At 41.2% G+C, this 21,745-nt stretch overlaps 1 protein-coding gene across 4 annotated transcripts in view; it reads left to right on the forward strand.

Moving 5' to 3' along the window:
• Nucleotides 1-21,745, forward strand: part of pappaa (pregnancy-associated plasma protein A, pappalysin 1a) — a 275,180-nt gene that overhangs the window by 91,052 nt on the left and 162,383 nt on the right. For all 4 annotated transcript variants that reach the window (XM_052037112.1, XM_052037114.1, XM_052037113.1 and 1 more), the window contains exons 8-10: nt 8,616-8,744; nt 13,922-14,013; nt 19,417-19,613. In XM_052037112.1, coding sequence (XP_051893072.1) covers nt 8,616-8,744; nt 13,922-14,013; nt 19,417-19,613 — 418 coding nt within the window. The remainder of the gene's footprint in view (nt 1-8,615; nt 8,745-13,921; nt 14,014-19,416; nt 19,614-21,745) is intronic.

Raw genomic sequence — 21,745 nt, forward strand, 5'->3', positions numbered from 1 at the left:
GGCATGATTTGCCTTTAACAAATTAATGTTGGCTTTCCTTAATCAATCCAAACTTGTCAAAGGTCCTGCTAATGAGATGCCTGATTATTGTTTCTGGAACTTGTCCCATCACTGTGGTTAAACTGACTGATTTGTTGTTGTTGGGTTCATCCATACATCCTTTTTTTGAACAAACGTGTAACATTTGTATTACTAGAAATATCTAGCAGGTTTGGTGGCAAGGATTTTGGCAAGATTATTAGAGGTCACAAAACTGAGGTGCGGTAGTTGGAGCAACAATATTGTTCTAAATGAATGGTAGAACCATCTCAAAGGGTTAAATGGAACCCCCTCTTCCTATAAGTGCAAATAGATTCTCAGAATTTACTGAGAGTGATATTAGGATTGATGATCTGTTCTTCATAAAACAATAAGTAACTAGCCAGTGTATACCTTGCAAGAAACCAAGAACATTTCTGAGACTCGGATGTGATATAACTTGAATGGCCTGTGACTGAGTGAAAAATGCTGTCTGATCTGAGACTGAACCCCTGGGCTCCACAAGCCTCCGTCATCACCCAACATTTTCCTCAATCTTCCAGCCACAATGTTACCCATTACCTCCTTCAAGCTTCCCATGGGAGTGGAGTGAATCTATAGGAGCAAAGGGAAACAGTTTGAGCTCTGTAGCCTCTGCTTCAGAACAAAAGTCATCCCAAATTCATTGCAGTAGGCAGACAATACATGCATACGCATACATTCAGAGGCCAAGTTCCAAGTCATTGTCAACTCCTTCACCGGACTTTATTCTAAACATCTACAAAACAAATGTCCTCTCCCAACCTGATGCACTGTACAACACTGCCCTCCAACAATGAAGGTCCATGACCCGACTCTGGAAAACATGGATGGCTTCCCATATTTCGGCAGCCCCCTCTCGGCAATGGCTGGAATCGGTGATGAAACTCACCGCTGCCTTGACTACCAGCACAGCCTCTGGTTGTCTGAGGAACAGTGTTTGAAGTTCAAGACATCAGACCTGACACGAAGCTCATGGTCTGCAGGGCAGCAGTGATTTCTCCCTTCCTGTGTGCTTCTGGGAAATGGACTACCTGCAGCAGGAACCTCCGAGCATTGGAAACATAATACCATCTGTGCAAAGTCCTCCAAACCCATAGTAGAATAAATAAATGAATGTCAGTGTCGTCTCCCAGGCTAATGGCCCCAGTACCGAAGCCGAATTACACTCAGCCCATTCCACTGGACAGGACATGTTGTCTGTTGGGACAGCATCAGACTCTTGAAACAGGCACTCTACTACAGAGTCTGTCACTGCAAGAGACCAGTGGACGGACAGACAAAAAGATTCAAGGATGTACTTAAAGAGTCCTTGCAAAAGTGCAACATGCCCACTGACTCAACAGAATTTCTGGCCCATAACTGATCAAAATGGAGTATTCAGATGGCATTGAGAAGCTCATGCCCATTCATTGTGAGCACACAGAATCCCAGTGTAAACAGAGGAAAGGATGAACCACTACCCAAACTACCCACCCACCTGGTCAAACCCCACCTGCTCCACCTGTGGCAGAGTCTGCGGGTCCAACATTGGCCTCATCAGCCACCTCAGAAGCTGCAGCACTGGAGCAGAAGCAAGGCACCCTTGGACTGTGTGAGAAGGTGAAGAAGGAAGAGTAAAACTTGAATTCTGAATGTTTGGAGACCCTGTGACTGTACAAAAACATATAATCTGGACCCCATCCCCCAGACTGTGAGTAAACTGCTGTATGAGCTGTGGTCAGTGATTGAGTGAAGAATACTGTATTACCTGAGAATTGGTCCCCTGACTGACGAGGGAACAATGCTGTATGAGGTGAGGCCCAGCCCCTGGCCAAGATGTTAAATATGAGTCCAGGACTGTTGAGCTAGTGAGGGAACAAAGTAGGATAGGGTTGTCTGCCGATCTTCTGAGAAGCAGCAGAATGCTTCTGGCTACAGTAAAGAGACAGTGGTCCTTCCAGTACCTGGAGTTATCTCTCTCTGACATTGCACCAATACTGCACCTCATCTCCGAAAGTCTCAAAGGTCGACCATCTCTGAGGGACCACTCAGCCCAAGTCCTTGATACTATCCATGACCCATTGCTGGAAAGTGGACCTTTGAGGCCATTTACTCATGCTTGCATGTGATGACTTACACAGAGTTGTATCGCACAGAAACAGGCTCTTTGACCACCAAAATGACCATCAAGCACCAATTTACACCAATCGTACATTAATCATATTTTTATTCACTCGACTATCCCATCCACTCATCAACTCACCAAGGGAAATTTACAGTGGCTAATTAACCTACCAACCCACGTCTTTGGGATGTGGGAGGAAACCCAAGCACCCAGAAAAAACCCACTCAAATCAAAGAGAGAAGGTGCAAGCTGCACACAGCCAGCACCGGAAGTCAGGATCGAACCTGGATCACTGGAGCTGCGAGGCAGCGGCTCGACAAGCTGTGTCACTGTGCCGTCAACCACAGGGACCCAGTACCTTTGCTCACGTATGAAGGATACCCCCCCCTCTGACAAAGAAATAAACTTTCGGCCAACAAGAGTTATCACTTTCGGGAGAAAGAGAAAGGGAATTGGGCAAAGGTGCAACATGGAAGGCTGGAGGGCCTTTCCTATGCAAGCATCAGGAGGAATTTTCTTCACTGTGAGCTTTGACCAGCAAACCAGTCTGTGATCTGACTTTTGATGGAAAACACACCCATTTCTTGACACTATAAAAATCCTCCAAAGTCTGCAAAACTATTTACTGCTTGCTCCATTTTAGTGTGTGCCTTTCGTTCAGACGGTAGTTGTTTATTGTTCTACACACAGCCAGCCATTCAGTGAAAAGGGCAGGTGAACGGGTCACCGGCTTGTCTGCAGCTCTTGGCATCAGCTCTGCACTGTCACTTAGCTCAGTGGAAGCATCTTTCAGTAGCTGATAGGGTGGATGAATGATCTGCAGAATTACATTTTACCATAACTAGTAGAGGGGCCCTAAAAGGGGGATTGCATTGTTGGGAATATCTGGCTGGCAAGCAAGTAATTCATTTCTTCAGAAACTCCTAAGATGAATCATTCTTTTCACTCAGGGGTCAGTTTAGCCATTTCAAGGATTGCAGTAGACATTTCCACAACAACACATACAAAGTTTTTGTGCATCTGAGTCACTTTAACTGCAATTCCCAATAGGGGACAAAAATCTCCAACCTCCTGGTAGTATAAGTCCTGTGAGATTTTTGGAACATATCTGTCACAAATATCAGTCCATGGACAATAATTGTTCCTTAAATACTGTTGCCTCTTTAAGGGGGGTGTGACATGACTAACAGCTCTCTGCTGGCAATGTTGTTCAGAGTAAAAAATTCCAGAGGCAATCGGTTTTGGAAGAAAGCCACTGTAAGTATGATGAATGATGTTTGTAAGGACTTTTATTAACAAAGAACCTAGGATGATGGTTTAAGTTAGTGACTATTTCCAGTATCTAAGAGTGTGAATAAGGGAGATACTGAGACATGGTGCTACAGGTGTTGGTAATCTCAGTGTGACTGACAATGGAGTACTGCACTGGGGATTGCAAGCTGCATGATTAGGTTGAGAGACCTCATGGTAGAACAAGTAAAGATGTACGTTTGTATTACAAGCACAATGCAACCCATCTAGAACTGAACTAGTTGAGTGTAACTGATTCCTTGTAAACAGCCACGATCTGGGAGAGTCATTTGATACTTGCTTAAGTGATCTCTATGACTAAGAAGGACAAGGGCTGCAGGCACATGGGAATTGACCACTTTCAGGTGCCTCTCCAAGTCACAAAGAATCCTGATTTGGATATTGCCAGACCTTCATCATCGCTGGGTTTAATTCCTAGATCATCCCACCCATCTACCTTCTGGGAGCACCTTTACCCAAAGGTGGCAGCAGTTCAAGAGAGTGGATTTTCACCATCTTCTCGAGGGTGGTTACAGGTAGAAAATAAATTGCTGGCCATACCATCAAAGTCCGAACAAACAAATTAAAACAAAGCTGCAAAGGAGGGACATAATAAACAGATATCATTCTTCTCATCAGGGAGAGAATGCTTGCCTCTGCAGAGTGAGGGATGAATGGGGAGTTCTGGGACCATGTGTAGAAATGTGAGATCGCCAGATGTTCGAAAGAAGGGGCCTCCTCACTCTCATCAACCATGAGAAACCTTGGGCAAAAGTCGGATCAGAAAGAAAGAATTGGATTCAACAAGAGAGAAACTGTATCTGAAATGGTAGATTATTTTTCCAGAAGATCTTCCCAGAAAACATCTATTCATTGATAATTATTTACAAACTCAAAGGCGATTTCACCAGATCTGTCACCCTTAATGTGCAGACCACTGATAAAGGGCACAGTTTACAGTAGAAAACTTGCTGAGATTCTCAAAAGGGTGGCATTTTGACATAATCACTTTACTTCCCACAGAATAATGGAAAAGGCAGAGAGTTGAGTGAAGGTGACCAAGGAACTTCTGAAGAAGGTTAAATCATCACAGTCAGATTTCAGCTTACCCTTCCCTCAGCTCAAGGGTTGACCAGCTGTCCTGTGCATAGACTGATGAGAAGATGAGCTGGAACTCCCAGCAGAAAGGCTGCTAGAACCAGAAGCTTAGAAAGGTGTAGGACAACTAGAAGCAACCAGCTGAAGACAGGGACACTGCTAAACAAAGGTGCCAAAGATCTGGCACTGCTTAGAGTTGGAGACGCAGTGAGAGTGAAGATTGAGACTAAGCATGGTAGGAGTGTCCCATTACAAACTACTTCCTAGATCACCATATCAGAGGAATGGACATCACTTCAGGAAGACCATCAAAGAGGTCTATTTTATGGAAGCAGATGTGGAGATATCACCAACCCTGCAGAGTGGGAACACCATAGCTCGACATTAGGCCCCAGATGGAACTTCTTCCAGTTTGGTTCTGATCCAGAAGAACAGTTCACTGACCCATTTGTGCCAAAGTAAAGTACACCGAGTCCAGCCAGTTAGTTTGGAGAGTTGTAATTTTTTGCTATTAGGAGAGGGATATTAATATATAGACCAAATATAATTAGGTCCACCAACATATCGCATTGTACGTGCTGTCACCTCCAGCGTTTTCACAATGGGACTAACTGCTTCCTTTTGTCGATAAAATTTAGTGTGGAAATTTTAGGGAGAAATGCCACAGTAAGGAATCTAGTTGGCACTTTAAGTTCTTTAAATATTAAAGTCCCTTAGTTGATATTTTAAAGTCCCAGCTGTTTTTAGTATCTAAGAGGGCGAACAAGGGAGATACTGAGACAATTTTAACCCCTGGGCCCCAGTTAAATCCACCTGGTGGGTGGTGCAACCTGTCTGGTGGGTGTGGTGGTGGATGGATCTCAAATGCCAGCTGTCCTCTGCTGGGGGACTGAGAAAATAGCCTATGGCAAATTTTAGGGAGAAGGGAGAGGGCCTGTTGTGATACAAGAAGAAGAATGAAACTGGGACCAAGAATTTCCTTGTGAAGCCGAGAGGCCTCTTTTCTCAGAAAACTTTAATTCAAACCAGTTCCTTCTTTTTGGTTCACCTCAGGTGACCCTGCTTCTGCTCTTGTCGGGTTTCACTGAGGACTTCAGCATTGGGAAGCAATTAAGTTGGTGTTAAGATCTGAATGACGCTATCGCATCCTGTTACTTACATATTAAACCCCGTCTGCCTCTGCCAAGAACACGGAGGGTTAAAAAGCAGTGGGCAGTCAGTAGGCACCCATCAGCCACGCCCAATGCCCAAGTGTCATTTTAATAACCACCTTGCCACTTTCCCAGCCAAGCCTGCAGGGTTAAAATTAGGTCCTTCGTACCCAAGAGTCTGCAGTAAACACTGAGATTAATTTGAGTGTGAGATATGCAGCTTCATTATTAAGCCTGGAAGGAACACAGGCAATAAATCACTTGTACCTTGCAGCCACAATAAAGGCTGCACTGCAGCAGTCAACACCTGTGAGGAAGGCCTGGCTCAAGATTAACCCCGGGCTGTATCTAAAAGGTGGATCACAGAGCTCTGGCAGATGTAATTTAAACCTTCAAAATTCTCATTAATACCATGGACAGGAGCTATCAATCTGGACTGTATCCGAAATGGAGATTCAGATGATGTCATCAGATGGAAGAACAGAGTGCCAGGAGCTTATGAATGTTCAGTGACCTGCAAGATTGTATTACAACCATTAACTTCTTTCCAAAAAATTGAGGACAATTTTAAAATACTTGCTCGTACAGCCTGCACCATTGTAAACGGCTGACAGATAAAAAAGGGATTCTTTTGATTTTACACTGCCTACTTTCCACTCCTAACTGTGTATTAGAGATGGTTTCAACCCCACCAGCTCTTGTGGGCAAGTGCAGAGTTATAGCAGAGGCAGAACTGAGTGCTCCGGCCTGGTTCTGCACTCATGCCAACCACAATATTTTATTCCCATATTTCAGCATGACCCAATTTTAAAACAGTGTAGTGTAAAATTATGATGTCTTTGCATCTTACTAAGTTTCCCAAACAAGGCCACAGTCCCAATCTTGCGCAGTTTGGAGAGTGGAACTCAGCGAACTGTTGTCCAAACAGATTTTCCATTCATCGGCCACAGAATCACCACAGAATACAGAAGAACACCAATCAGCCCATCTCACAGTACTGGCAGTGAAAAGGTTATCTGATTCATCCAGTCCATCCAACCACCTCCCACTTACTCATCACCTTGCATTTGATTTTTTTCTAGTATACATCCAATTCTTTTTTAAGTAACTGAATATCAAAAAAAAGCTACAGATGCTGGAAATCTGAAATAAAAACAAAGTGCAGGAGAAACTTGACAAGTCAGGTAGCACCCACAGAGAGAGAAAAATAGAGTTAACATTTCAGGTCAATGACCCTTCTTCAGAACTGTTGTCTTTACTCCTTTTGAAAATAAGATATCTTTATTAGTCACACGTACATCAAAACACACAGTGAAATGCATCTTTTGCGTAGAGTGTTCTGGGGGCAGCCCGCAAGTGTCGCCACGCTTCCGGCACCAACATAGCATGCCCACAACTTCCTAACCTGTACGTCTTTGGAATGTCGGAGGAAACCGGAGCACTCGGAGGAAACCCTTGCAGTCACAGGGAGAAAGTACAAACTCCTTACAGACAGTGGCCAGAATTGAACCCGGGTCGCCGGTGCTGTAATAGTGTTACACTAACTGCTAGCGTGCCTGACCTGATAACTAAGGCTGCTTAAAATGATTACTAAGGCTGCTTCCACAGCCTGTTCTGGTGATTTATTCCAGAACAATACAACCTATTGAGTTTACCAAATGCATTACTTCAGTGTCTGTGCAGTGGGAGCGAGCTGGAGCTTCAAGTCAGTCCGAATGCTAAGAACCATCCAACTCAGGAAATGTCATTACAACACGGCTGCACTTAGTTGCTCCGTCAGGTTTGCAATGCAGCAGATGCCATCAAACTAGGTTTTGCACTGAGAAGTAGTCAAAGGAGCACACTGATGTGACAAAGTCACCACTTCACAATCTGTGTTGTAGAACTGGCTCTCCTCCCAGTCTTCAACCTGTAACCAGAATGAGAATGGCAACAAAAAAAAACAACTGGAGAAACAGCATCTGCAAACTCTGCTGAAGGACTGCAGCTGTTTTGAAAATAAGGCTATGAACCACTGACAAGAGGAGTTTCTATTCAAACTCCAGTCTGTAAAGTTGGACATTGAACAATCCTGGATGTAAGACTTGGACCAAGAATGGATTACAAATTGAAGTGTCAAAATTTGTGTGTCCATTCTGGCCTGATCAGAACATCAATTCTAGACAGAACACCCTGTGTGTCAGGGTACATGAGGCAATTTGCCGACCATTGCTCTCTAATAATAAACCTATCAAAGCAAAGGGCAGCAGATAAATATTAGGTTTAACTCACAGCTCTGCCCAGTTTTGAGAGGCCAGCTGCTGTCTGAAGTTGTACTTCTGGAAAATTGTTTTCAGTTCTTGTCTCACTTCTTGAACTCAACAAGTAGACACACTTTCCAAAGATGTTGGGTGTCACTATTTTTCTATACAGCGACAAGAAGAGACAGATAAAGGTAGAAAACAATGTATCAAGCATTGTACATAGACTTCAAGTTTTGATACCATAAGCATTCTGTTTTGAGGTTCTAAAATGTAGCACCTGAGTATTTATTTGCTTCCCAAGTACTTACTACTCCCTCTTCTCCCCTCCCCACTCTCCACACTTTTCCCTGGAATGGAATAGTGCAGATGTGGATTCCTTCAAGACTAAACAGTGAAGGAATCAAAAGAGAAAAAAATTTATAAGCAAAAGAGACATGTTAGCTCTTCTGTTTGTAATTTTGGAATTTGTAACGTCTACATGCACACAGTCAGTCTGAAAGACATCATTCGTTTCAACTATGTGCCCATGTACACCATAGACTGTGGATCAGTACAAAATGCAATGTGAATGTATATATCTGTGGCCTTTGTCTGGAAGGTGAGAAAATAGGAAGTGTTTAAATAAATAAAACAAAGTACACTTATTTTGCTTTTTTTTTGTGTCCTCAGAGATGTAAAGCCCAACACTTTGTACACTTATCAAGTGGTGGTTGCCAAGGGCTTGGAAGACAGTGAACCTTCCCCACAACTGAAACACATGCATGGAGCTGCTTACTGTGGAGACGGATTGATCCAAAGGTAAATTAACTTATCATAAGCCAAACTCTAGGTGGTCTCATTTTCAGGCTGTTAAACAGTTAGCCTTGCAATGGTTGGTGTTTGTTTTGCAAACATTAAACATTCACATAGATTCCCTGATGAGGCAGGGAGTCAAAAGATTCTACAGTCTGTGCAAAAGCATCATGGGCACGTCAGTAATGTAGACAACACCACTGTGAAACCAAACACCTTCATTACAAGCAGTGACTCTGTCTTCTGGAGTTGAGATATCTAACCAACAACTTATAAAGGAACCCCTGGAGATTGCTCAAAAGAAACGCTCCAGTATATAATTAAAGTTCACTTGGTGTGAAGTCAGGAGAAATGGGAATGTCTGTACAAGCTCCTCAGGACAATGGCAACTGCCAGCCTACCCTTACACATACTTCCATGCAGGATTTGCCAGTGGCTTAGTGTCATCCAAAATTTGGTGGGCTTTGACAGGTGCATCACCTCCAGGTAACCTGGCAGTTAGCTGCAATAAGGGTGAGGCATAAGGATGAATTTAGTGGGACTTGGGCTTTTCTGCTCTGGTGCACAATTGCTGCTCCTCTCTGAAGGCATGTTTAGCCAGGGACAAGAGCCCAATTGGTGCCCAAGACTTCTCCTTCTCTGGTGGCTGGTCTGGATACCTGATGGTATAGCAATCTGCTTGATTCCTCTGAGATGCAATGCAGAGTTACATTGGCCATTTCTACAGCCCTAGGCAAGTTAAAAGGTCCCTGCCAATGTAATTTACATTGACTGTCATTCCCACATCATTTTACTTTTATTAAGAAGGTGAGACAGAATGCAGCAGGCAACAGCATCGCAGCACACAACAAAGAGCAAAAAACATGGGCACAGGGTAATGATGTGCCAGAGGAGAAAAGCCCAAGGATTGAAATAAATTACAAATCAAGCCACATCCTAGGTTGCCTGAAAGTGATGCACCTGTCGAGGTTTACCAGATATTGGCAGATGCCGATAGGTGGGGAACAGGTGGGGAAAGTGAGCCAGGTGCAAGTGAGGACTGCTTTGCTGTGCCCACGGCTCTACTGTGGTGGAATGGAGATTAATGAACCTTCCTGAAGTTAAATCTGGACTGGCAGCAGACAAACCGACACCATCATGGCCAATGTATGAATTCACTTTGGCAAAGTGATGTCTCCATTGGAATATTAATTGCATAACTGTTCATTAAATTGGAGCTGAGCCTTCCATATATTCATGTGGTGAGTCAAATGATCCCCTTTACTTCCAACACTCAGAGGCAGAAATGGCTTACTAATCCAATCCTGACAAAAGTTCAGCTTAAGATAGTGTCAAATTGATGTAACACAGAATATCTGGGAAATGAAGGGACTGCTGGATTTGAACACATGCAATGATTAACAGTGTGCCAGGTTACAGTTACTCAGTAATTATCTCATTTCTGTTATACTTGCCCTTATCTCCTCCTCCTCCTCCTCCTCCTCCTCCATCTAATATAAGAAAGCATGGGGTCAACATATCCAGCACACTTTAAACCATTTGTAAACCATCGTTCAATTTAACAATCCCAAAGATTGTTACTTGCTTTTTAAAGTTACAAAATCAACTTCCCAACTTTGGCACAAAGCATTTGAGTATGCATTCTTCGGTGTTTTTGGCACAGTTTCCCTGATAATGACACAACTGGTGTGAAAGATTGCAGAATCTTAAACAGGATTCCCTGCAGTGCAAATCGAGATTCAGTGATCTTTAGAGCTCATCTTTAAAAACCATGTACTCCACTTAGGCCTTACCATCAGAGTGAATTAATCATCCCTGGGAGTTCCTGTACTTCTTTACATGTTTTATGGAATGTTCAAAAAGTTAAGCTGGATATTTTGAGTGTGAGAAAATAGTTTTGATTAGACCTTTTCCAAATTTACTGAAAACTAGTAAATGGTTTTTATGATTTTTCAAAAGTAATTTTCAAGCATTTAAAATCATGTGATTCACACCTGGTGGAATGATACTGCCGCTGAAAATATTTACTTTTCATTATAAACCTACTTTCCGATCCATTAAGAAAACTTTGTCATGGTACCACATGCAAGTATACAAAGGAAAAACTTTAAAAAGTTGTAAAAAGAAAATAATTTTTTAAGCATTGCCCAATTTATGATGGAATTTGCATTCAGTGAAAAGCAAATGGGTTTGTCTGAACAAATCAGGAGAATGTAATCACTTTTCAACATGACCACAATTCTGGACTCTATTTGCACTAGATTCACCTCTTGCATTGAGAAAAGAAAGTCTATCAGGTCTTCCAAAATTCCTTCTGTCTCTAACTTTATACCTAGAAATGTTACCTCCATTTACCATTTGAATTACATACTTAACGACTAAGCATGCAGAGAATAACTGATATATTCCAATTATTTCATAGCAAGAAATGTGTTTTTAAGCTGTTTATCCTCTACAATTACAGAGATTAGTTCTTGAAAACTTAAATACCTTCTAAATAAGTATAGCTTCAAGCTGTAACTTACCGAGTTAAGCTTACACTGGAATCCAAGCAAGATTCACCTCAGTTCTTTTCAACATTTAACTCAGGTGTTGCAATTGAAATGGTCACACATCCTTCATATAAACTCAAAAGACTCCTTGATTACGTTCAATATGAGAGATTCAGATAAAAACAAATAATGTTATGGATGCACAAAACTGGGAGGACAAGAAGAGTAAAGTTGACTGCTGTTCTAAGATGATTTCAGTGAGTTCCAATGGGACTCACAGTACCTGACAAACATAGACACTAATTCTGCTGGTTATGTTTGAAAATAATTTCAAAGTGGATTGCACTTTCAGAGAACAAACCTTCTGAGAGCACAACATGGCAGCTGAATTGACAGTTGCTGGTTGTAACTCGATCGTAGAGACTAAAGCAATATTGTCACTGAAGAATCTAATTTAATCAATTTGGTATTTATCACCAGTTTGCCAAAGGAAGGACAGAAGAACATTCTCAACTGATCTTGTTGGAAGATTAACATACATTGCACTAGAAGTTACATGCTAGGTCCTGATGTCCTGAATCACCACACACAGTCTCCAGCTGACTGTATTTACCAGTTCCAGATGTGGTGCACCCGCTTCACTGGCTCGAAACAGCGGTGTGTTGTGAGTGACAGCAGGGCATCAAAGAACACATTGAGATGGCCCCGCCTCAAAATGTTCCTGAAAGCTTCAGCAACCTGCGAATGTTCGCCTCCAGCTTGCTCAGTTGTGAAAGCTGTCAGGGTCATTTCATCATTTTTAAAAGTCTCTAAATTTGGAACCATTTTAAAAACTATAGTGTAAATAATTTCAACAAAAATAAAAATGATCAAATTAGGACTCTTGAAAAGGGATCCTAAAAAGACTGGTTAGGTTGCATTGTAGGATTCTGAAGATCCCCTTGAACTGATCAACCATGGCTATGTTGTAGTCATAAGTTTTCTCAAGTTTTAGGTGGGGTATATTTGCCCATTGATCTGGTGAATTACTTCCACTGAACAAATGTACTACATAATGTATTAACTCAACAGACATGTAGAGAACAGCTAAAATGTTCCATAAATTTTGATTCTGGTGACCAACAGTGTGGTACTCATTTGCACAGCTAGAGTTTTGACCACGATGTAGACCCAGACCAGTGCACAATTACCAGCAGCTGATGGGTATACTGCTGGAGCTGCTCTTTGAAGTACACCTGTGTTAGAATCCGAATGCTTCAGGGAGACAGGTGTAGGCTGGTGACATTAAGATGTCCCCTAGCCAGTTTCTTGTTGAGGTTAAAAGCTATCACCATGGCTTTAGAGACAGTGATTCAGCGTCTCTGTTGGTAAAAGGACTCACCATTTACCTCTGGTCAACAGTGAAGGTTTGTCCTGTGGTGATAAGGTTATTCTTTGTGTTGTGAGGGCAATGATATCTTAATACATGCAAAACTGAGGAAGGTTTGTCTTTGATTAATGAGGGGGCCAGTGGGAGACACATTTGTCTGCTGATTCAAAATCGTGGTATTTTGCTGATGCAGAACATGAAAAATAGTGAAACCTGGGTAATTACTGGCAAAAACACACAATGTTCGCTGGGCTCCTTAGCCCCACTGGAGTCAAATAGGAGCCTTCATCTACTGAGCCAACTTTTCACCAATTAAAATGTCTTTGGCTTCAGGAGCCAAACAGAATGTTGTTGAATTGGCAACAAATCAATAAAACATGACAGCATTCAGAACCAAACTCCTCTTCAGTTCAGAGTCAAAGCCACTCAAAAGCATCATGCTAATTTCCCCAACCAACTTGCCAGGAAAACAAACAATGATAGGAGTGTTTTGGCTGACAGTTTAAATAACTATTCGCATGTAGGGCTGCAACATCAAACACACTTTTAATTTGAGACACTTGCTGTGAAATGCGAGTTAATCCAAGGCAAATACTCTGGCAACAAAGAACGAATGGATTTGCTCCGCAGTAGCGGGATATGTCGGCAAGGGGCCAAAGCTGGCAACCCGGTTCACCTCGGCCACGGTTCACTTTACCACAATGCTCAAGGCCACTGGTAGTTTTTAGATGCAGCATAAACCTTGTAGGAATTGTTCTGAGGATTGATTCAAAGAAAATAGCTCAAATGCATGGCATGCAATGAGAACATAAGAAAAGGACATAGACCATACTGCCCCCCTTCAGTCTGCTCTGCCCTTCAATAAGCTCACAACTGACCTGATCTTGGCCTTAGCTCTATTTTCCTGCCTGAGGATCAGGCAGGAAACCATTCCACTGTTTTGCATTCAGCGTTGTAGTTATTGTTGCATTTATTATGACCACCGTTCACTGTGAGCTTCATGTGAGCAAGGAATTTCATTGCACCCTGACAATAAACTAATCTGAATCTGAGTTGTCAGCTCCCGCTAATCCAGAAATCTGCCTTATCTTGGCATATCCATCTGCTCCACCTCCACACCTCTCCGGGGCAGGGGATTCCAAAGAGTCACGACCCTCCGACAGAGAAGTAAAAACTCCACATCTCCACCTTAAATGGGGGACTCCTAATTTTGGAATAATTAAACCTGCAGTGAATGTCAGAGCAACTGTGGAGACCAGCACCTTTTGTTATCATTTCATGTTCAATAATTCTCTCGTGTTCATTCTGTGTTATGATTGCAGACATCTGGGAGAGGAATGTGATGACAAGAACAAAATGAATGGAGATGGCTGTTCTAGCTTATGTCGCCAGGAGCCATCTTTCAACTGTGTGGGTAAGTATTCTGTCACACATATTATGTGGTCGGGATAATGAGAACATACTCTATTGATAAACCTGGAATTGTTTGAAAGCTCAAGCTGGTTGAAGTGTATAGGAATGCATTTCAAAAGCTGGTGATAATTACTGGCAATTATTTAAGAGGCAAAGTCAGATGAGAACCAATCATGATCACAAAAATATTTAAACTCAGTATTGACTGAAAACAACACCGTTCCATCAGTACAAAGGAATAGTCTACAGAGAAACAAGTGGGGGAACGGGATTGATGAGGTTGCTCTAAGAGCTAGCATGGCCTCAATGGGCCAAATATCCATCCCCTATGTTGTGAGAAGTTAGGAGAATTCTACTTACCAGAATACATCTTTGTTACATCTGAGCAAAACATCTGTGTGAACTTTAAGATATCTCGGAGCACAGACTTAGTATGAAAAGCCACATGGCTTGTGTTGTACCTTTCCATACATGTAAAGATTATTACAGAAGAAAGCTTCAGTGTTAGGGAAAACAAACAAGCTAATTAAAAGCTGAATAATTTAATTGGTTATTGGAATATTTTTAGATTGCTGATATTTCACTGTCAAAAAAATTGAACATATCCATGAATTGAGTTTAAGCTCACTTAGGGTCTCTCTTAGGTAAGTTACAAAGAACTAGAATGTAGAAATTATTGCCTGGAAATTGAATTTCACTTGTTTTTCATGCACTAATTCAATATTATGTGCAATTCAAGTGCCAAAGCAGGATCCCCTCAAAAAGTCATGAAAGGTTGTTTGAAACAGTGCTGGGTGGTTTACATCTAGAAGCATGCAATAAAGCAAGACCTGCACGTTTCCTGATGGGAGCTGCACAATGCAACTGTTGCACTGATCACAGGGAAGCCCCTTAGACCATGCAGTACCTTTCCTCAAGGCAGACACAGACCAGCTGCATTAGAGGCTGTCAGAGAGATGAGAGAAAACACATGGGGAGGGGGGATATGGGAATCTGTGCGTGTGGCCACCACACCTCATGTGATCCTCTGCTCTGACAGAGTCCTGTGGCATCAATGGCCCCACATCAATGGAATGATCAACAATACAAGGCATGTGTTGTAAAAGAAAGGTTTCAATCACTACTGGACTAAATAATACTTGGTCTGTCGAAACCTTGAACAATGCAAAATAATGCTGGCAGGTGTTGCATAGAATACATCAATGTCAGGACTGAAACCTTTTAATTCATGATTAATTGCCAATCTTCAGTGGGTTTTGCTCCTTCTTTTGTGATTGCAATATGACAGGCAGTCTCTCGACAGAGGAGGTCTGGTTTCAGTGCTACAGAGTGAAGAATGCTCTGGAGAACTTGTGATACCATTGCAACACTGTGTACAAGTCAAATGAGTTAGTGTGGAAAGCATTCAGAAGTGCCCAGTCCAAAATAATTGGTTTGCAATTTTATCCAGAAATGCTCACAAGCAGTTAAGACCGATCTATGCATGGTTGGTGCTTAAAATTAGGCACTACATGATCCCATTGTTGACAGGATAGCTTTCATTTCCATCCATCACATTTTGCTCCCTTTACTTTTCCTAATGGAATCCTAATGGATTCCTAAGAATCAGCAGCATGTCTCTGATTGAAAGCCAGAAATTGCTGTAATCTAATTGTCTTTTGTTTCTCATCTCCTCCTAATCAAATCATGTCTAATCAATGTATTTCAACAAGGTTTACATTGAAAACATTATCTCAGTTGGGAAGCTTGGTCTGGCATTCCCATAATGTGGCCCTTTTAAGACGTCATCTTTTGGAGATTTTCTTTTTAACCAAACATCATTAAAGAACAGATTCCATTCATTTCCGTGAGTAGTTGAATCTCCCATGTGTGTGCATCGAAATCCATTCCTAGACAAAACATTTCTCAAATTTCTCCAAAATAACACTGTCAAAATCCAAAAAAAATGATTTAAAGACTGCTTTTTGTCAATACAATAATATGTTATTTAATCACCAGCAACTTAGTCGACCATTTTGACCTAGATAAATAAAGTAACCTGTAGTGTCATTGTCATTTAATGCTTTGCCCTGTTTTTGGCATGTTTATGGTTTTGTTGTCCAATAAAGTTAGAGGTTTTTATTCAGCCTTGGATTTTCCCATTAATTTAGTAGCATCTTCTTTTATTTTACAAAATTTAAATACTTTACAAATGAACTAACAATATCAATTTCATTCAATATTGGTCCATTCAGTTTTCTAAACTTACACAAGGTAACATGCTTGCTTGTCAGTGTGGGAAAGATCTGTGTACGATGACTGTCCTGGGATCTTTCCTGTTCTCAAATTGGGAGGGTTTTCTACATGAAAGAACTCCTGTCAATCCTGCCAGTTAAGTGATGCCCTATTCTACAAGTCTTTTATTTGGCTAGAACTATGTGCCAAGGATACACTAATCAATGATTTAAAAATAAAACTGTGATTGCTGTTTTACCTGCGCCAGTTTTTTCTCTTTACTGCCGAGAGTTTAGAAAGGCTACCAAATATGCTATTCTTTGCTAAGTGAAAACCTAAAAAAAATCTGCAGATGCTGGAAATCTGAAACAAAAACAGAAAATGCTGGTTTCACTCAGCAGGTCAGGCAACATCTGTGGGAAGAGAAACAGAATTAATGTTTCAGGCCAAAGACCATTCATCAGAGCTGACTAAATTTTTAGAAAGCAGAAGTCAGTGATGCCAATCCTGAGCAGAACCTTTGAACGTAAAACCAATTCTAGTTGCCTTAGTACTCCCCAAATGATGTTACCCAACTCATAGGATTCAGTAGCCTCATGGTTAAGTTACAAGACTAATTTCCACAAAACCTGGCCTGTTGATCTAGAGACATGAGTTCCACTCCCACTATGGCCAACAGGGAATCCAATTCAATTTAGTTAAATAAATCTGGAATGTTAAAGAAAGTGCAATGGCAAAATTACTAAATTATTGGAAAAGCAAATTTGGTTCAGTAATATTTTCTGGGAAGGAAATATATCATCCCTGCCTGGTCTGGTACATTATGACCACAATCCCACAGTCGCGGGATTGGCTGTGAAGCGGCCAACAAGCAACTCAGTGCAGGGGAAATTAGGAATGGGCAATAAACGTTGGCTCAGCCAACAATGTCCACTTCCTGTGAATGAAATAAAAGTGCAGACTGGGAGTTAAAACTGAGGCTTACCTGCTCTGCACTGGATAGGACATCCATCTGCTGAGATACAAGGGGAATTTAGATTTTACCACGATCTAAAATATATACTTCAGTTGCTGTTGAAAATATTTGCAATATTGAAAACAGCAGAAGAGCACATACTGTATCAACATTGTTCTCACACTATTAAAACCATGATATTTGCCAGTTGTACACAGTTAGACTGCAGAGCTCCCCATCTAAATTTTTAAACTTGGATTATGGAAGATCCTCTTGGGTGTCTTTGCACTGAGTCTTGAAAAGCCCAAGAGGAATTCCACCTACTTGATGGTAATGATGAAACCAGAGCAAGAAACCAGTTAGACAGAAACATAGCTGAGGAAATAACTCAGCACCAAGATCAAAAAGGAACACCCATTGTAAGACAGAAAAAAAAGTTGCATTTTTGGACTTTTAAATGACGCCCTCAGACCAGCAATGGAGTTACCATTACGTTGGTGAAAAAAATGCTCCTGTGTTTACAAATAGATGACTGCTTTAGCATTTACTGTGCGCTGCTTGTGCATTCTCATATAACACTACCACTGAGGGCTGTAATGTAAGAAAGTTGTTCAAGGCTGTAATAAAATTGCAATTCTTTTCTAATGAAAAGCTGCTTACACACATATTCAAACATTATTTTTGTTCAGCGTTGGCACCAAACCTAAAAGCCACAGGAGCCAGGAAACAATTTACGTGCAGGGCTTTCATGACATTCACATGAAAATTGACTTCTAGATGGGTTTGAAAACAGGAAAAGAGGATGAGGGACTTTCATCTGCAGTGCAGACTTTGTGAACTCTGTCATGCCCCTCCAAGTCAAAACCGATTGTGTAAATGGGAGTTATTACTGATATAAATAGGTAAATGAGAGTATTTAACACAAGGATGACTGGTTACACAGATAAGTCTGCATCCTGCAAATCTGTTTCCTGTCATGCAGTAGACTTTAATGGTTTAAATTTAGCACATGGGCGCCTTCACAGCAGGTGACCAAATTGCAGACCGTTTAGTGAGGGAAAATCTCTTCGTTCCATCCAACACTGCATCAAGCAGATCAGTGAGGGATACACTTTCTCCCAGGAAGATGTGTGAGCTTAAAGCAGGTACACTCACTTGAGTCACAGTAGTATCAACAAGAAGGAAACATTTCATTGTGGGTTCAGTGTTTTTACACAACAATCTAGAGAGTAAGAGGCCAATCTGATGGGCTCAGCTGCTGATTCAGGGCAGATTTGTGCAAAAATATTTCCAGTCCTTTCACTCAGTTCATACCCCAGAGCAGGTTTCATTAATTGTGCAATGTCATGTAATTTTAAAAATCTTGGTCCAATATTTCATACTTGAGTCAAGGAGACCAATTTGCAGTTTATAATGAAAAAAGGGCAAAATTATGAATACAATCCCCCAAATACCAGTAAAAATCCTGTAATCCTTCACAATAAAAACAGAATTTGACTTATTCCTTCACCATGAAAACAGAGACCCTGGGGATCAAGCAAGTCTGAAATGCTTAATTTGATTTCTCACATCATTCAATAAGTGGGATTAACATTTTATTGTGTTATGATGGTTCATAGTTTAAAGTTTAAATTATTTCATCAAACATTGTACTCCTAATTCCTTTGATTAAAGAGTCCAGAGAAAAGTGTGGAAAGATACTCCAAATTTACATATGGATTTTCAATATCAGAGCTGTGCATCTAATTTAATGAATGCATGTAAATAATACTGCTGCTCTTTGACCATTCACACAGATAACACAAAATGTACTAACATGCTCCTTATTTTAGCCACTGTTTTTTGAGTCTGTGACCTTGTTTGATCCTAATTTGTAGATTGAGAGGAATGGCCAGAAACGAGAATTAAAAACTATTGGGCAACCAATTTGTTTTTGGTAATGTTTTCTGGAGTTAATTAATTTTTAGCAGATTGTTTTCATTAAGAAAAGTTTTTTCTTTCAAATTTTAATTGTGATTTTTACTTTGCAATAACGCTTTCAAAACTTTCCTTCCCAGATTTTTTTTGTGTGTTGGAGAGGCAGTTTTATAGATTCTTGCAAAAGGAAAACAAGTCCTTCATGGTTCGCTACAACTCTAAATAGAACAGAGTGTGTAAAACAGCAGGGCCTGAAATAAAGAAATTCATTGAAATCTCTCTTTTGTTGAACTGTTTTCTTCTGTTTTGTTGCTACAGATGAACCTAGCAGGTGTTATTTTCATGATGGTGACGGTGTTTGTGAAGACTTTGAGAAAAAGACGAGCGTACAGGATTGTGGTCTATATACACCCAATGGTTTCATGGATCAGTGGGCCAATAATGTCACCGTCTCACACCATGATGATCAATACTGCCCTGGGTGGGTGATAATTGGTCACCCAGCTGCAACAAAGGTAAGAGGCATTTCAAGTTGTACTGTTGTACTTAGCAAACGATATAGGTGATAGCAGCAGACCAATTTGTTAACTCACTTGCTGGGATCTTCCTCTGCTGTTTTGACACAGAAACTAACCTGGCTTATTGCAAATGCCCTCATGCTTCCGCTAATGCTGTAGAGAGAAGATTGTTATTTAAAGATGCTAAATACACGTAGTATATTATGAAACCAATTATTAGAATGGAACAGTTTGTAGGACAAATAACAATTGAATACTAATACAAAGAAGCACCAACTAAGAGTTTACAATTCTGAATTCCCACTTTGGAGTGCTTTTTTCAGCTTGCTACAGATGTTCCTGATGATAACAGGTAATGAATGAAACGACAGGATAGTGCAGCAAACATATCACTGCATTATCTGCAATGCTTTATCTAACATTTATATTTCTAGATGCACTTAGTTACATTGTGCAGCATAACCATACAGTGGTGCATCACTTCCTTTTCTCCACACTTCAAGTGATGAAGAGGCTGGTTAAACATTTTTTTGGAAAAGTCGAGAGATTCAGTTTTGAAGTTGTATGATGACATGGAACAGGGGAGAATGAAAAGGAATAGTGGTTTAAATCACTTGCAAAATTTATTTTCCTGTTTCTTTGGGAGTAAGGGAGTGGGATGAACAAGATAGTTTGATCCTACAGCTGGCAAATGTGCTCTGTTCTCTCCATTATTTATAAATGGAATGTGGGCATGGCCAGCCATACACGTCCCTCTCTAACAGCCTTTGAGGAGGTGGCAGTAAGTTTATTTAGAATTATACAGTGCAGAAACAGGCACTTCAGCCCACCATGTCTGCACTGCCATCAAGCACACCCATCTCCACTCATCCCAATTTTTCCCTGATATTCCCATGAACTACCCCCCCATCCCTGATTTGTCTGCCACCCACCGACACTGGAGGTCATTTACAGTCGTCCATTAACCTACCGACTAACATTTCTTTGACATGCGAGATGAAATTGGAGAACCTGACAGAGAATATGCAAACTCCACAGGACAGCAGCCAAGGTCAGAATCTGGAACTGGGAGGGAGCAGCTGTAACTACCGTATCATTGCACCATCTTTGAACTGCTAAAGTCCTTGTGGTGAAGAAAATCTCACAGTTCTGTAAGATTCTGAGTGGAAATAAAAGTCAGGGATTCGACTTGTTCAATTGGTTTGCGTAGGAAAAGGCAGAAATAGCTTCAAAGAGTGTTTTGTGTGGTAGAATATTGTCTGATTTCAATAAACAAAGAAAAGCCTTGGTTCAGAAGCTTGGTGTGGTATTGGACCAGTTTTAATAATCCCAATAGATGGGGCTTGACTCACATATCCTCATTTGGTGACAAGATAAAACAACATTTATAGAATTTGGTTCTTCCTTTCCAAACAATTTTTGCAGTGTTCTGGGTCAATTATGGAGACAACAAACAACCTTCATTCTTTGGCTGCCACAGTTTTTCACTCATGTGTTCACTTCTTTTGTTTACACCTGTTCCTCTTTTGGGTGATTCTAATTATCCCTGCCACTGTCCTTCTGTTAACTGTTGAAAGAAGGTGGTTATTTTTAATGCTTTTCTCTCTGGTTTGCTGGTGATCACCAAATGATCTCTGCAACCAACAGAATTGCACTGAGTATAAAGACCAGGACTATGACTTCAGATGCAAACCTGCGAACCAGTAAAATAGGTGCAGCAATTCTCAGGTCAATGAGAGTAAATCTCATTGTTGGCTGCTTGCCCGAGGCAGCGGGAAGTGTAGACAGAGTCAATGGAGGAGAGGCTGGTTTTCATGATCGACTGGGCTGCATTCACAACTCTCTGTGATTTCTTGTGGTCTTGGGAAGTGCAGTCGCCATACAAAGCTGTGATGCATCTGGATAGGATGCAATTCGATACAGAAGGTCATGAGGCTTTGAAGGACCTTTTGTCATGGCAGCCACAGAAAGGATGTGTAGAAGGCTGACTGGTTGTTCAGTCTGTGTGGTCACTCCTCCAAGGGATCAACTGCTCTGATGGAGTCTCATGGGCCAGGAGTGGTCCAACACTATCGCAAGATGTAGAAAATGATTAGTGCGGCAAAGATCAAAGCATGGGGCACTGGGAC

This window comes from Pristis pectinata, chromosome 23 (assembly GCF_009764475.1).
Source record: "Pristis pectinata isolate sPriPec2 chromosome 23, sPriPec2.1.pri, whole genome shotgun sequence".
In the NCBI taxonomy this organism is placed as follows: Eukaryota; Metazoa; Chordata; class Chondrichthyes; order Rhinopristiformes; family Pristidae; genus Pristis; species Pristis pectinata.